This window comes from Rhineura floridana, chromosome 22 (genome assembly GCF_030035675.1).
Source record: "Rhineura floridana isolate rRhiFlo1 chromosome 22, rRhiFlo1.hap2, whole genome shotgun sequence".
Classification (NCBI taxonomy): Eukaryota; Metazoa; Chordata; class Lepidosauria; order Squamata; family Rhineuridae; genus Rhineura; species Rhineura floridana.
In genome coordinates, this window is record NC_084501.1 from 456258 (window position 1) to 473305 (window position 17048).

At 47.5% G+C, this 17048-nt stretch overlaps 2 protein-coding genes across 2 annotated transcripts in view; one reads left to right on the top strand and one right to left on the bottom strand.

Moving 5' to 3' along the window:
• Window positions 1-4613, top strand: part of ZFPL1 (zinc finger protein like 1) — a 24261-nt gene extending 19648 nt beyond the window's left edge. The window contains exons 7-8 of the mRNA XM_061606006.1: window positions 1527-1656; window positions 2760-4613. Coding sequence (XP_061461990.1) covers window positions 1527-1656; window positions 2760-2946 — 317 coding nt within the window. The 3' untranslated portion in view covers window positions 2947-4613. The remainder of the gene's footprint in view (window positions 1-1526; window positions 1657-2759) is intronic.
• Window positions 4614-4705: 92 nt separating this feature from the next.
• On the bottom strand, window positions 4706-9731 carry TMEM262 (transmembrane protein 262). The gene is made up of 3 exons (XM_061606706.1): window positions 9558-9731; window positions 5769-5868; window positions 4706-4782 (listed from the first exon to the last, which is right to left on the bottom strand). Exons 1-3 carry the CDS (start codon window positions 9729-9731, stop codon window positions 4706-4708), a joined length of 351 nt encoding a protein of 116 aa, XP_061462690.1.
• Between the last annotated feature and the right edge of the window lie 7317 nt (window positions 9732-17048).

Genomic DNA, 17048 nt, shown 5'->3' on the forward strand with positions numbered 1-17048 from the left:
AAGTTGCCCGCGAGGAGTGAAAAAGTTTCCCCACCCCTGAGCTAGGTGAAATCTTGTTCAGACGTAGCATACCTCCCAAGACGAGCTGCTGGAGACAAGTCACAGGGGAAGATGATGGCTTCTGTGTCCTTATTGGGGCCACCTATGGGAGGAGGATGCTGGACTGTGTAGCACTTGAGTGTGATCTAGCGGGACTGCCTTTTCCACCTTGTTGCACCACCCGCTCTGCCACAAATTCTTTGGAAACTGTCTGAGCCTCTTTCTCTGGGTAAGAGGAGGGTTTTGTCTTCCCTGCCCCCCTTTGCAATAAAAGAGGTTTCCATTTGTTTGGATGTCAAAAGCCGCAGCCCGCATTCAGGCTGTGTAAGTTTAGACAACAGAATGAACATGGGTGGGGACCGCTAGCTGTTGCTTTTTTTGCTCAGCCAGGCCAACAAGGAAGGAAGAACTGTGGCTCTTCTGCCCCAGCCTGTGTGGTGGCAGCACCAATGATGTTTATTTAATGAAGTACAGGCATACCCCGCTTTAACGTTCGCAATGGGACCGGAGAGTATACTTTAAGTGAAAATCTACTTTAAGTGAAGCAATTGTCTTCACTTGTACTGCATGCAATTACCACTAGATGGCAGCGGCGTCATGCCAATAAAATGTACGTTATTGCGAAGTGTGCGAACGTTAAGCAGGGTATGGGGACGTATGGAGCATGTACGTTATAGCGAGGCAACGTTAAGTGAAGCAACGTTAAGCGGGGTATGCCTGTATTTTGACCCCACTCTTCAGCTGAAAAAGACTCCCAGAGCAGTTTACAAAGACCAGCAATCTAAAAGGCATGACACTAAAGGAAAGGGGAGCAGGAGAGACAAGGAAAAAAGCAAACTCGGGCACTAGATCTTAATTACAGAGGATTGTTTCCGGTGTTTGTCATATTCACAGCAGGCCTATTGAAATGAAAGGACATGACCAACTTAGGCTCGCCTGAGTAGAACTTGGCTGGCTCCTACCCAGAGTTCTTAAATCTTCATCTCCTTGCAACTGCACCTGCATTGGCCAGTGGATGGTGCAAGGTTGCTCTCCTTGCCGCAGTGTTCTTCTTCCCAGTGGCCCCTCTCGGTCAGCAGGAGAGGCCAGATTGTGTTGCCCTTTAGCTCTGCAGTCCCAGGGCAACTGCCAGTTAGAGCAAAGCATTTCTCTGGCAGGGAGGGGTGGAGCAAGCTGGGGGAGCATACATGTCTGGCATGCAGAAGATCTGGGGTTCAACTCCCACTGGCATCTGCAGTAGAAAGGGTGAGATAGCAGCAGGTGACGGAAAGACCTTTCTGTGTCCAAACCCCCCCACACACACACACAGACACACTGAGAGTCATGGCTAGATGGACCTGCTAGCCTGACCTGGGATTAAGCAGCTTCCTGGGTGCCCACTGGGCCGTCATCTTGCAAATCGGGGTTCTTAAAATGGGTTATGCCTTTTTGTGGGCACATTTACCAGCCTGTCTCCTCTCTGCCATTACCCACTCCTTTTCCGGTAGCCTCCTCGCCACGGAAAGTTTATGACACCCGGGAAGGTGGAGGCAGCAAAGCTGTGGATGCTCACGTGGACTTTGACGAAGACAAGTACCGCCGGCGGCCAGCACTTGGGTGGCTGGCCCAGCTGCTTAAGTAAGTTCAGGAAAAGTGGGCCTACTAGGATGAGGGGGGAGGGGAGGATGGAGACATGTGAGCCTCCCATGACCATGAGGCTGTTGCAGGATTGGGAGTGCTTTGGCACAGGCTTGGCTAAGAATGGAGAGACCAGGTGCTGACGGGGTCTGGGCTTGTACCAAAAGGAGGCCAGGACAGCTAAGCCCATAGGGAGGTCAAGAAGGTATGCCATGGTATCTGGAAAGGCAGTTACCCCCTGCCCCCCACACTTTTCGTGTGAGTCTTCAGTACATTCTGCTTCCACATTTTCAGACCTTTCATGAGAGCTGCATTGTTCAGAGCAGAAGTCAAGATGATATATAGAAAGCCAAATTCTGCCCCAGGGACTGAACTGTGTCATGCTTTGCTTGCAAGTGTGTCTGTCCACCCCTGTTCTGTTCTGAATTGTCTCCTCCTTGTAGACAGGCAAGACTGAAATCAGGGTAGCAGCCTGGGAGCTATGAATGAGATCTGTTTCTCCCTACAAATGTCCCCCCATTGCCCCCCACCCCACCCATCTTGTCTTCCTTTCTTGCCACTTGATGCTGAGACAGATTTTGCTTTGAGCTCTTAGGCCCTGCTTAAATGCTAATAACGTTAACATCTGTTTAGCCTTCTGATTACTTCCTATATGCTTTTTCTTTTAGATTGTGCCCACAAAGGCAGGCACTTGTCTCTTTAACCATTGCACAGTATCTCCTTTCCAAAACGGCATTGTTTCTTCTTATTCCATCCCTAATGCTTTCTTCCTCAGCAGAATTTTTGACCGCTGTGACCTCACAGCAGCTTTCCCAGTCTTTGTACTGCCTTCAAGTCAATTCCGACTTATGGCGACCCTATGAATAGGGTTTTCATGAGGCTGAGAGGCAGTGACTGGCCCAAGGTTACCCTGTGAGCTTCATGGCTATGTGGGGATTTGAACCCCGGTCTCCCAGGTCGTAGTCCAACACCTTAACCGCTATACCACACTGGCTCTCTGCCCAATCTTTAGAAGGAGCTCACAAACCAACTGTCTGGGTTGAGCCTGTCCTGTGCTTGAAGGATCTCTTTCTAGCACTTACTCTTCCTCCTTCCTTCGGCAGGAATCGCTTCAGCTCCAGAAAGCAACCACGCTCCCTGATGCAGAGGTTCATCATCCTCTTCCTAATTGGTGGGATTGGTTTCCTCACACTTGTTGTCGTCATGATGAAGCTGGGCCGGGCCTCTGCTGACAATGACCCCAACCTGGACCCCATGTTCAACCCGCACATCCGGGTTGGGCAGGAGTGAGAGGGGCAAGCCTCTTCCTTGCTGCATGCCCGTCTCTGACCTGGCTCTCCTGCCGCTCCTGGACCAAGGAGAATCCTGGGGCAGCTGGTTGGTTGCAACCATGGAAGAAGACAATGACCAAGGCCGCTCTGGCAAAGCTCGGACAAAGATGCTCTGGACAAGGGGTCGCCCTCTTCCTTCTCTTTGGTAAACTTCTGCTGGAGCTGGAAACTCTTTTGCACTTTTGGTGCCCAAAGGAGCAGCCTTTTGTGCTCTCATCCAAATGCCAGGTGGGCAGCAGGGGAGGGCCACAGATGGGTGGAGGCTGGCATTTGCTTGACAGCTCACTGTGACGCTGCAGAGAAGCGCTGCTTGGTGGCCCAGATCTTTTCCTAGCTGCCAATCACTGAAGCCCCCCCTGCCCACTTATTGCAGGGTCTCCATTCACTAACATGAAATGACAGCAGCTGCTGAGTAAGGTGAAGGTCTCTCTCCCTCTCCCCCCCCCCCGTTGTCACCAGCCTTGCCAGCCCCTTGCATCACTGTGGCTTTCTTCTGCAAAAGGCGTTAGGCTGGCTCTTTGCTCAGCTTTGCCAGGGCTGAAAGATCTCCTGTTTTGTTTGTTTTCCCAGTTTTGGTGTTCAAGATCATAATGGCATGGTGGAAACCAAGCACACCTCCGTGGCTGTCTTTCCCTGGCCTGCAAAGCAGGGGGCCAGTTTGGGGTGGGGGCTGCCTCTCCCTAATTTAACTGAGGCTTGCCTCAATACTTGGCTGTGGGGGGCCCAAATTCCAGGAACGGGAAAGGTCTCTCTGGATAGCTTGAGATCCCGGCAGGGCTGGCCCTTGTGGTTGCCCTTTCCTAGCCAAGTGCTTCACCTGAGAAACGGTTGCCTTATGCAGGCCCAGACAGCCTGCCCAATATCTTTCCCAGCACAGCTGTATTCTTAGGGAGCGAGTTTTGCTCAGCCCGTCTCTGCCACTCCAGGTTGCACTTCCCCCACGCACATGCTCTGTAACACCCTGGCAGTGACGGCAAACGTGAGGCTTTGCTCATCACCAGCTGCCAATCGCCAGTTGGCCCCAATGAAACATTTGTGCTCTCGGTCACTTGGCCCCTTTTGTGCCAGGGTGGAAATCCCTTTCATAGGACTTAGAAGGCTCAGTATTGGAATGCAGTTCTGGACTGAAACCTCAACTAAAACCTGGCAGTGCAACTTTTTTTTCTGCTTAAGGGTAGAGTTGCTGGGATTGTGGGGTGGGAGGTTCCATGTTTTTTCAAGCAACCCTGATTCATGTATTGGGGTACAGCCATTGGGGTGGAGGTGGCCTTGTCTCATCCCAATCAGCCTCCCCCTCCGGGCTTATATGCTGGTCCCTCTGGAGGGCTGGTGGCAAGTGAGTTGCTCTCCAAGTGGAGGGGTGCTGGTGCCATCAGTAGCAGTATGGCATGGGGTGTGGGGCATGCACCCCCATGATCCCTTGCAGCAAGTGACGGTTATTTCAGGAACGGTTATTTGGAGGTGTCTGTATGGCTGGTGACGATGCCATAGCAACAACACAGAGCAAAGTGGCCATGTGGCTCACTCACCACCTCGATTCTCTCTTGGTGAAAATGCAAGAGTTTATTACTCGGAAGCAATAGAGTTGTTTGTTGGTGTTCCATTAAACTCTCTTGGTTAACCCCAGGCTGTTTCTGCTGCCTCCTTTTTCTTCAAAGATGAACTGAGGAGTAGTGTTCCTCCTCTCCTTCCTTTTCCCCTCTCTTCGGAATCATAGCTCAGTACTGCTCCTCTCTGTAATCGATGGTAACGTAGTCCATGCAGAAACGGGCAAGGAAGAGGGCAAAATTCATGGCTAGGCAGAAAGAAGGGGACTGCATGAACAACTGCACGGAGGCAAACCGCTGCTTTTCCTCATGGAAGGATGGAGGGCTCCTAACTTCTGAAGTCTTCCACACAACTACCACCATCGTTTAGCACTATGGTGGTAATGAGCCTTTCCCTCTCATAGGCTGGCATGAGGTGATTGGGAGCACCCAGTTTTAAACTAATTAGGGTTCCTTGTTGCCTCAGAATTTAGGGGAACTCTGTTTCATTAAAACTCTAACACGGAGCTGCTTCAGTCTGAGCTCAGTTTGTCCGCTTAGCTGAATGTTGTCTCCTCTGCACTGACTGGCAGCTCTGCTGGGTTCCAGGCGAGGGACGTTCCCAGCCCCCCCGGGGACAAGCAGATGCTCTGCCACTGTGCTACACCTCTGCTCCTGGTTTGTTAATAAGCCAGGACCATAAGCTATGGTTTGATCCGGGCACACCAGAGTTCCACAAAGTTTGGCTATAATTCCCCATTTGAAAGTGGAAACAAGTTGTGCTGAAGGAGACTCATTCCCAAAGTGCTAATCCATGGCTTGGCATCGTATGCTAAAAAGGATACAGTGGGGGAGGGGGGAGCCAGGAGTCCCGATGGACAAAAGGGACCCAATATTTCTCCCCTCCTCCACTGGAGGAATAATGATTAATAATATATTTATTACCTTTAAAACGCATCACAAGAATGGGTCCTAAAAACATCGCACATGCCAAAGGCCAGCATGAAGACGTGCATCTTTAGCATACACCAAAAACTATACAGTGAGTTTACTTGTCTCTGGACACCGGAAAAGGTGGGCTGGCCAACAGGAGCCTGCTCTCAGATTCCCGAGCCCCAGAACAGCTTCAGCTGCTATGCGTGTTAGAAATCTGTGTGACTGTGTGAAAGACGTGGGAGGTCCAGGGAATACCCTCCCAGAAAGCTCGCATCATTAGGCTGAAGCAAGTCTCCTCTCCCTTGGTACAGCACCTTACCGAGAGATGTCAAGGCAAACCACATCAGCACATTGTCCTCTGCATGTAAGGTGTAGACTGTTGCCAGCTGTGCCCAGTAGAAGCTGGTCACGTGTGAGAACTGCAGAAAGCCAAGAGGAGCAGAAGTGAGAGTGGGGAAACGGGGGAAGAACTGTCTCTACCAATTGTCTAAATGTTCTTTGCCAGAAGGATTTATTGCAGGATTTCTTCATTCTGTTTGGCATGGCTTTCCCTCTGCTGCCTTTGCTCCTGAACTGGAAGTTGGATTTTTGCCCACATGGGTTTTGCTATGCTGGACTAACGGGAAATCAGCCTTCCAGAAAAATTACTACCCTGATAGGAGGAGAGAAAAGGATAGAACACATCTTTCTCTTCACCTAGAGGTGATTCTTGTGTGCACGTGGTGACCAACAGCATGGTATGGTGGAAATGTCATTCCTTTACACCCTCAGTCTTGCTCACACATAGTAGGAACTATTGAACGGTGAGATCTTGTACCTCATTGCCATTATGGTACACTTTGATGTGGGACCATCTGTAAGGGTCAGGTGAGGGGGTGGGGAGATGAAGCCTCTTCTATCCTCTAGGTGTTTTTTTCTCACATTTGTGAGAAAGTTAATTTAGGATCCTGGACCACATACGCAAGATCTCTCCTCATAAGCAGCATCTATTTAATCTGGAGTAATGACCACCCTGCTGGTCATATCCAAGTTCTCTCCCTGAAACTCTGTTTTCCTTAATCCAGAGTCATGGGAAACCTTTCTGGTTTTGGATGTGCAAGGGATAGAATTAGGGTCACTCTTAACCAGCAAAGGGTAAGTAAGGCAGGGTGTTTAAAGTAAGGGCAGGTAGAAGAAAGAGTAGGATGTATTGTGAGATTTCTGGGTGGTTGGCAGTATTTTATTTCTTAACAGTATTTTTAAAAGCTGCCCGATAACCATGTTTGTGGGGGTGGGGGGTCCTGCAATAACAAGCATGCATGAAAATACAGTTACAAATCATAAGAATATAAAATGTAGAATAACAAGATTCCAGCAACAGAATAAAAACTGCAATCTCAAACTCTCAAAGCAACACTAAGAATGTTTTAAAACAATTTTCAAGGTTTAACTTTTAAAAAAATGTTTAAAAGCCTGGGAAAATAAAAAGTCTTTGCATGGTGCCAAAAGTACCACAAAGGTGGTGCCAAGAGAGCCCCTTTGGGGAGAACATTCTATAACCGAGGTGCCACCTCCGGGAAAGCCCTGTGCTCCCCACTTGGCGGGGGCACTCAGAGAAGGTGCTCTGAAGATGATCTCAAGGTCTGGCCAGGTATGTGGGGCAAGAGATATTCCTTCAAACATGTAGATCAGAGGTAGCCAATGTGAGGCCCTCCAGATGTGGTTGGACTATACCTCCCATTATCCCTGTTGCCTGCTGGAGCTGATGGGAGTTGGAGTCCAACAAACCTCTGAAGGGCACCACATTGGCTATCACCGTTTTCTGACTCCTACATATGTCAACAGAAAAAACAAAGAGGTTGCCTCCCCCACAATACATTATGCTGTTGAAGCCATGAAAGGAGGAGAAACAGGAGAGGTGTTTTGCGTATCAGAAACACCTTCCTTGGATAAGCAGCATGTGCTTTATTTAAGTTCTAAGGGTGCATCCTGTCACCTTCTCCACCCCCACCCCAATATTATTTGGTGCCTAGCTCGTTATTGGGCTTCAGGGTTCCTGTAAAACAAAGCCCAGAAGCCTGAGGTCTGCCAGTTGCCCCTGGTTTAACAGAGAGGAAAGGACCTCTATTCTGTGCCATGCAGGTATAGTTTCATGCCTGCAAGATGGAGGTCCCTGCTGTAAATCTCGCCTCAGGCAGCAAAGGGGAGAAGAAACCTGAGCAGTGTATGAAGAACATATCAAGCCCCACAGCATTTTGAGTTAAACGACTGCTGTGGGAGCAACTGAGTAGTCCATCTCCCCAGCGGAAAGGTGCTAAAGCCATTTTGGATGCTGCTACCTGACAGAGTTGGAGTCTGCTCATGCTGAAGAAGAGTCTCGTGATTCAAGGTATGTTGGGCCCTAGCGTATTACACCTCGTGCACCTTTGAGTGTCACTCCTTTGTGCCCTTGCTTGACCCTTCCCCCTACCTCAAATTGGCCATTATTAGCTGCCTATGAGCTACCGGGCTAAGTTCAAGGTTCTAGTTTTGGTGTACAAAGCCCTATACAGCTTGGGACCAGGATACCTGAAAGACCATCTTATCCCTTATATACCCAGTCGATCACTGTGCTCTGCAGGTGAGGGCCTCCTGCAGATACCATCTTATCAGGAGGTCCGTTCCACACAACAGAGGAAGCGGACCTTTAGTGTTGTGGCACATGCCATTTGGAATTCCCTCCCCTTAAATATTAGACAGGCACCACCTCTGTTATCTTTTTGGTGCTTACTGAAGACCTTCCTCTTTCAACAAGCCCTTTAAGTAGAGACCCTATCCCAGCCTGCGTCTGTGTTGGAATTGCTTTTTAAGATGTTTTTAAAGCTTTTCTAAAAAATGTTTTTAAAGATGTTTTAATGTCTTTAAAGATGCTTTAATATATTTTAAAGTCTGCTGTTATGACATCTTAAAGTGTTTTTGGTGCTTTTGTTTGCTGCTCTGGGCTCCTACTTGGGAGAAGGGGTGGGATATAAATCAAATAAATAAATAAAATTATATCTGGGCCTCCACTCTGTCCCTCATCTGCTAAATGCGGGTAATCCTTCCAGCCTGACCTACTTTACTGGGGAGTTGTTCTAAAGCAGGGTTGGAAGGTCCGTGGCCCTCCTGATGTTGTTTGACTAAATTTCCTTATTACGCCTGACCATTGGCCAAGCTGGCTGGGCTGGTGGGGGCTGGAGCCCAACAAATTCAGGACCACAGATGTTCCACGTGTTGAAAAGGTTACAGCAGGGACAGCCAAGGTGGTGCCCTTCAGATCTTGTTGGATTCCAACTCCCCTCAGCCCAAGCAGCATGGCATCCTGGGACAAGTAGCCTCATTGACCACCTTATCCTCCATGAATTGGTCTGTTCCCCTTTTAGTGCTGTCCAGTTGGTGACCATCACCTACATCAGATGGTTGTGAATTCTATAATTTAACTTGGTGCTGTTGGAAGAAGTCCTTTATTAATGTCCTGAATCCCTCTCCGTTCAGTCTTCCTTGGATGACCTTGGGTTCTTGTATTAACAAGAGAGAGAAACTTCTCTCTGACCATTTCCTCCTCATCATGTGTAATTTTTTGCACTGGTATCATGACTCCTCCCCCTCCCGCTACCCTTTTTTAATATCTAAACTAAAAATCCCCAAATGTTGTAACGTGTCTTGATGGGGGAGTTGCTCCAGCACCTGACAATTTTAGTTGCCCTTCTCCAGCTCTACAATATCCTTTTTTGAGATGTGGTGACTTGTGAAGATTTGAAAGCACAAAATAAATGCTAGTTATTTCTGAAGGTTTAATGCATCAGTGTGCTGGTCATTATGTGCCATTATGTCCAGCCAGACCTCATCTATTTTCTATGGTCACAGTTGCCACCAGGCAGTTTTTATTATTGTTGTTGTTGTTGTTATTGTTATTTGATTTATATCCCGCCCTTCCTCCCAGCAGGAGCCCAGGGCGGCAAACAGAAACACTAAAAACACTTTAAAACATCAAAAAAGACCTTAAAATACATTAAAACAAAACAATGTTAAAAACATTGTTACACAAGCTGCTTTGAAATGACTGCCTGCAAGGTGGAAGAAGCGTAGGGGGAGGGATTGAACCTCTCACCAATAGCAGTACAGTAAAACGGAAGCTCATGAGATCCCCCCTTTGGGAGATGAGGAAGTGATATAGGTCGGCAATTATAACACCCAAGTGAATAAGAAGCAGGATGATGGAGCCAATAGTGAAGATGACTTTGCTCGGGAAGGTGAGGGTTATAAACGGATCCTTCCAGCTCATCCTCTCTGTCTATGTCTCTCAGCAGCCGGATGCTTCTTCTTTGATTGAAGAGAGTTGTGAGGAAGGAGGTGCTGAAGGTTTCTGGAGGGCTGAAAGCTTCAGCACATAACAAAAGCACATTCAGCCAACCAAGTCCCTGAGGGATGTGGGTCCTGCCTGGCCTGACGAAGTCATAAGGATCCAGAGGTTCTAGAACCATTGGCAACCTTGAAAGCTCCCAGAGTCCTTCTCGATCCCAGAATCCAGCCAACTCTCAGCATGTGAGACTGCTTTTCTTAAACCTCACTTTCCAGGGGGAGAAAGGCAGATCATGCAGCCATGTATAGAAGCCCAGTAGATGGGCAACTGAATCCCCCACTGCACTGGAGGGCAGCCAACTCGCTTAGGGACCGCAGCGCAAGCCTCATGGGTGCACACAGCTCTGACTTCCAACATCTTGCTGGCACCTGAGCCAGCTGCCTCACTGCCTCTACCTAATGAGGGGGCTGATCCCAGTGTTGTAAAGAAGGGATGCTTTGGTTCTCCCTCTTGCTCCATGCATCTCAGCCGTTGGGATCTTGTGTGTATAACCTAACAAAGCCAGGACAAACTGCCTCCCATTTTGCCAGCCGCTAGGTTGATTATTTATATATATTGAGTAGATATATCCTGCTTTTCAACTAGAATTCTCAAAGTAGCTAAAAACATCTATAAAACATAACAGCTCCACACAAGCTCCACTGGAGCAGCGCTCAAAAAAGCAAAGCAATCGGGCCCATGGAACAGACGGCCTATCAGACGCTCCCTCCCACAGTGCAGTTGCTCTAAGTTGGTTCTGTGGGAATCTTTAGTCCCCAGAACTGTGTCTCTGTTTCAATAGGCTGCTCAGATGAAGATTTTATACTTTGTAGCCATGGGAGATAGGACCCACAATTTCGTTTCTGCTATTCAGTTCTACCTCCATAGCTAAAAATGAGAAGGGGAATCACACAGTGAATAATGCTGGACTCTTCAGAATTGTCCGGGGCTATTACACGCTGGCCCCAGGGACATGGTAGAACCATCTGAGGCTTGCTGTAATGAATTTGCTAGGCACTTCTACGATAAAATCTTTAGCATCCACCAGGACTTAGACTCAGTGTTATAGCAGGTGAATCAAGTGCGGTATCCAGAGCACAGCCTTGTCCCGAATTCTTGGATGAGTTTCAGTTGGTGCAGCTTGAGGACATTGACAAGGTGCTTGGACAGGTTCGTGCAACCACTTCTGTGCTGGATCCTTGCCCTTTTTGGCTAATAAAAGCTAGCAGGCATGGAACAGCTGGCTGGGCCAGGGAGGTGATTAATGCCTCTCTGCGAAAGGGGGTGGTCCCTGGCGGCCTGAAAGAGGCGGTAGTGAGACCACTCCTGAAGAAACCCTCCCTGGACCCAGAAAATCTTAATAACTATAGGCCAGTAGCAAATGTTCCATTCCTGGGCATGGTCCTTGAACGGGTGGTTGCAGGCCAGCTCCAGACACTCTTGGATGAGACCGATTATCTGGATCCATTTCAGTCGGGTTTCAGGCCTGGTTTTGGCACAGAAACAGCCTTGATCGCCCTGTATGATGACCTTTGTCGGGAGACAGGGGGAGTGTGACTCTGTTGATTCTCCTTGATCTCTCAGCGGCTTTCGATACCATCGACCATGGTATCCTTCTGGAGAGACTGGCTGAGTTGGGAGTGGAAGGTACTGCATTGCAGTGGTTCCACTCCTACTTGGCAGGTCGCCTCCAGAAAGTGGTGCTTGGGGAACATTGCTCAGCACCCTGGACTCTCCAGTATGGGGTTCCGCTGTCCCCCATGCTGTTGGGGGACAGTGCTGTCCCCCATGCTGTTCAACATCTACATGAAACCGTTGGGTGCGGTCATCTGGAGCTTTGGAGTGTGTTGCCATCAGTATGCTGATGACACGCAGCTCTATTTCTCCTTTTCATCTTCTTCAGGTGAGGCGGTCAATGTGCTGAACCGGTGCCTGGCTGCGACAATGGACTGGATGAGGGCTAATAAACTGAGGCTCAATCCAGACAAGACTGAGATGCTGCTAGTGGGTGGTTCTTCTGACCGGATGGTGGATGTCCAACCTGTCCTGGATGGGGTTGCACTCCCCCTGAAGAAGAAGGTTCGTAGCTTGGGGGTTCTCCTAGAATCATCTCTGCCACTTGAGGCTCAGGTAGCCTCAGTGGCACAGAGTGCCTTCTACCAACTTCGGTTGGTGGCCCAACTACGTCCCTATCTGGACAGGGATAACCTGGCTTCAGTTGTCCATGCTCTGGTAAACTCTAAATTAGATTACTGCAATGTACTCTACGTGGGGCTGCCTTTGAAGACGGTTCGGTTTCCTCTTCTCCCAGGCATTTTAGCAAGTGTTCTATATTGTTTTCAATTTTTAAATTGTGTTTTAAATTGTTTTTTAAAAGATGTATTTTAAATTGTATTTGTTTTTAGTTATTGTAAACCACCCAGAGAGCTTCGGCTATGGGGCAGTATACAAGTTTAATAAATAAATAAATAAATTTAGGGTGCCGACAGAATGGGGGTCATGTACTTTTAATTTGAATGTGTCTGTGTGTGTTATGTGCCTCCATGTAGATTGTGACTTATGGCAACCTCCAGTAGCATCTGTCATGAACCACCCTGTTCAGATCTTGTAAGTCCAGGTCTCTGGCTTCCTCTTTTTCTACTCCCTTCTGTTTTTCCCAGCATTATTGTCTTTTCTAGTGAATCATGTCTTCTCATGATGTGTCCAAAGTTTCATCATTTTAGCTTCTAGTGATAACTCTGCTTTAGTTTGATCTAACAGCCAATTATTTGTCTTTTTCGCGGTCCATGGTTTTCGCAAAGCTCTCCTCCAACACCACATTTCAAATGAGTTGATTTTTCTCTTAATCCACTTTTTTCACTCTCCAACTTTCACATCCATACACAGAGATCAGGAATACCATGGTCTGAATGATCCTGACCTTGGTGTTCAATGATACATCTTTGCATTTGAGGACCTTTACTAGTTCTCTCATAGAAGCCCTCCCCAGTCCTAGCCGCCTTCTGATTTCTTGACTATTGTCTCCATTTTGGTTAATGACTATGCCAAGGTATTGATAATCCTTGCCAAGTTCAATGTCCTCATTGTCAACTTTAAAGTTACATAAATCTTCTGTTGTCATGACTTTAGTCTTCTTGATGTTCAGTTGTACTCCTGCTTTTGTGCTTTCCTCTTTAACTTTCCACCCTGCTGCCCAACAGCCTCCCTAACTGAGCTGACGGAGGTGGTCTCGGGTTTGGTGTTGCGATCCCCCAAATTTTTGGTATTGGGGGATCTCAACATTCATGCCGAGACCGCTTTGTCTGGGGCGGCTCAGGACTTCATGGCCTCCATGACAGCCATGGGGCTGTCTCAATTTGTTACTGGCCCTACGCATATTTCGGGGCACACTCTAGACTTAATTTTTGCTACTGGAGCAGGGGATGGTGATCTGGGAGTGAGGGATTTTACATCTATTCCTCTGTCATGGACAGATCATCGCCTATTGAGGAGTAGGCTCACAATGTTTTCCCCCCTCTGCAAGGGTGGAGGACCAATTAAGATGGTCCGCCCCCGGAGACTAATGAATCCTGAAGGTTTTCAGAAGGCTCTGGGGAGTTTTCCGGCTGATAAAACTGACGCTCCTGTCGAAACCCTGGTCAATCTGTGGAATACGGAAATGACCCGGGCAGTTGACACGATCGCCCCGGTGCGCCCTCTCCTCTGCAGAGCTCAATTGGCTCCGTGGTTTACCCCGGAGCTAAGAGTGATGAAGCAAGAAAGGAGACGGCTTGAGTGCAAATGGAGACGAACTCCCGACGGCTGTGGTCTTGCACTTGTGAAGATCTCTACCAAGCTCTATGTGAAGGCGGTGAGGGCAGCGAAGAAGCAGTACTTTGCTGCCTCCATTCAGTCATCTTCTAACCGCCCAGCGGAACTTTATAAGGTTGCTCGGGGACTTTTACACTCTGGTCCTCAGAACGCAATAATACCATCAATAGCCCGCTGTAATGAGTTTGCGAGACACTTCCAAGATAAGATCACAAACATCCGCCGGGACCTTGACTCCAATATTGTAGCAGTTGAGCCTAATGAGGTGTCCGGAGCACAGTCCTGTCCTGTTTTATTGGATGAAATTCAGTTGGTTCAGCTCGAGGACGTGGACAAGGTGCTTGGACAGGTGCGGGCGACCACTTCTGCTCTGGATCCTTGCCCCTCATGGCTAATAAAAGCTAGCAGGAACGGAACAGCCGGATGGGCCAAGGAGGTGATCAATGCCTCTTTACGAGAGGGAGTGGTACCACCCTGCCTGAAACAGGCGGTGGTGAGACCGCTCCTAAAGAAACCGTCCTTGGACCCTGAAAATCTTAACTATAGACCGGTAGCAAATGTTCCGTTCCTGGGCAAGGTTTTAGAGCGTGTGGTCGCTCACCAGCTCCAGGCTCTCTTGGATGAAACTGATTATCTGGATCCATGTCAATCGGGCTTTCGGCCGGGGTTTGGTACAGAAACAGCCTTGGTCGCCCTGTATGATGACCTCTGTCGGGAGGAAGACAGAGGGAGTGTAACTCTGTTGGTTCTCCTTGATCTTTTGATCAAGCTTTTGATACCATCGACCATGGTATCCTTCTGGGACGTCTTGCGGACTTAGGAGTTGGAGGCACTGCTTGGCAGTGGCTGTGCTCCTACCCCGAGAATCGTCTCCAGAAGTTGGTGCTTGGGGAGCATTACTCGAGTCCCTGGATACTCCAATATGGGGTCCCACAGGGTTCAGTTCTGTCCCCCATGCTCTTTAATATCTATATGAAGCCGCTGGGCGAGGTCATTAGGAGATTTGGAGTGCATTTCCAGCAATATGCTGATGATACGCAGCTCTACTTCTCCTTTTTATCTTCTTCAGGTGAGGCTGTTAATGTACTAAACCACTGCCTGGCCGCGATAATGGACTGGATGAGAGCTAATAAACTGAGACTCAATCCTGACAAGACTGAGATGCTGTTGGTGGGGGGGCTCTCTGCCCAGATGGTTGATGTCCGACCTGCCCTAGATGGGGTTACACTCCCCCTAAAGGAGCAGGTCCGTAGTTTGGGGGTCTTATTAGATCCGCTCCTGTCACTGGAGGCTCAAGTAGCCTCGGTGGCACGGAATGCGTTCTACCAGCTTCGGCTGGTAGCCCAACTACGACCCTATCTGGATAGGGAGAACCTTGCCACAGTTATCCATGCTCTGGTAACCTCTAGATTGGACTACTGTAATGCACTCTACGTAGGGTTACCTCTGAAGACGGTTCGGAAACTTCAGCTGGTGCAGAATGCTGCGGCCAGAGTTCTTACTGGGACAAAAAAAATGATCATATAACACCTGTCCCGGCCCAGCTGCACTGGCTACCAATATGTTTCCGGGCCAGATTCAAAGTGTTGGTTCTTACCTATAAAGCCCTTAACGGCATCGGACCGCAATACCTGGCGGAACGCCTCTCCCGCTATGTACCTACCCGGTCGCTGCGCTTGACGTCGAAGGCCCTTCTCCGTGTCCCAACACATAGGGAGGCACAGAGAACGATAACTAGAGCTAGGGCCTTCTCAGTGGTGGCCCCCGAACTATGGAACGCCCTCCCTGATGAGATACGCCTGGCGCCTTCTTTGTTATCTTTTCGGCGCCAGGTAAAGACCTACCTCTTCGCCCAGGCATTTTAAAAATTTAAAAATTTGAATTTAAAATTGAAAATTTGTAATTGTTTTATTGTGTATTGTATTTACATCCACTTGTATTTTAACCTGTTTTATTATGCTGTACACCGCCCTGGGAGCTTATTGCTATAGGGCGGTCTAAAAATGTAATAAAATAAATAAATAAATAATAAACTTTCAACAGCATTTGTTTCAAATCATTACTGGTTTCTGCTAGTAGTATGGTATTGTCTGCATCTCTTAAATTATTGATATTTCTCCCTCCAATTTTCACACCTCCTTCCTCTTGGTCTGATCCCGCCTTCCATATGATATGTTCTGCATATAGATTAAACAAATGAAAAATACACCCTTGTCTCACACCCTTTCTGACTGGGAACCTATCAGTTTCTCCATATTCTGTCCTTACAGTAGCCTCTTGTGCAGAGCATAGGTTGCGCATCAGGACAATCAGATGCTGTGGCACCCCCATTTCTTTTAAAGCATTCCATAGTTTTTCATGATCTACACAGTTAAGCCTTTGCTGTAATCTATAAAGTACAGGGTGATTTTCTTCTGAAATTCCTTGGTCCGTTCCATCATCCAGCATATGTTTGCAATATGATCTCTGGTGCCTCTTCCCTTTCTAAATCCAGCTTGGATGTCTGGCATTTCTCGCTCCATATATGGTAAGAGCCTTTGTAGCAGAATCTTGAGCATTACTTTACTTGCATGGGATATTAAGGCAAAAGTTCAATAATTACTGCATTCCCTGGGATCCCCTTTCTTTAGAATTGGGATGTATATTGAATGCTTCCAGTCTATGGCCATTTTTTTTCCCCGTATTTGTTGACAAATTTTTGTCAAAATTTGGATAGATTCAGTCTTGGTAACTTGCACCAACTCTACCGGTATGCCATCTGTTCCTGGTGATTTGTTTCTTCCAAGTATTTTATTATTATTATTATTAATAATAATAATAATAATAATTTTATTTATATCCCGCCTTTCGGCTAGAGGCCCTCATTTTAAGAGCAGCTTTCAGCTCACATTCTAAGATTTCTGGTTCTTCATCATATGGTTCCTCTGTGAATGAATCTGTCATCCTGGCATCTCTTTTATAGAGTTCTTCCGTGTATTGCTTCCATCTTCCTTTTATTTCATCTCGGTCAGTCAGTGTGTTTCCCTGTTGATTATTCAACATCTCTACTCTTGCTTAAATTTCCCTTTCATTTCTCTAATCTTTTGGAATAGGGCTCTTGTTCTTCCCTTTTTGTTGTCCTCTTCTATTTCTATACAATAAACTATTGTAATAGTTCTTTTTGTCCGTAGGTACTAGTTGCTGTATTGTTGCATTTAAGGTTCTGACCGTGTTTCTGTCTCCTTTCGCTTTCCTTCTCTCTTGAACCGTTTTAAGAGTTTCTTCAGTCATCCATTGAAGTCTTTTTCTCTTTTTAACTAGAGGTATTGTCTTTTTGCATTCTCCCTTGATAGTGTCTCTGACTTCACTCCATTGTACTTCTGGATCTCTATAAATTAAGTTTAAAGCCTCAAATCTTATTTGATCTTTATATTCTTCTGGGATGTTATATAAATTTATTTAAATTGTATC

Excerpts from the sequence above, each read along its gene's own strand:
- TMEM262 (XM_061606706.1), bottom strand. The coding sequence starts at position 9,731 with ATGAGCTGGAAGGATCCGTTTATAACCCTCACCTTCCCGAGCAAAGTC. Across the intron at positions 5,869-9,557 it reads GTTTTACTGTACTGCTATTG|TTCTCACACGTGACCAGCTT; the intron begins GTGAGAGGTTCA and ends GGCTTTCTGCAG. Across the intron at positions 4,783-5,768 it reads GTTTGCCTTGACATCTCTCG|CCATGAATTTTGCCCTCTTC; the intron begins GTAAGGTGCTGT and ends CTTTCTGCCTAG.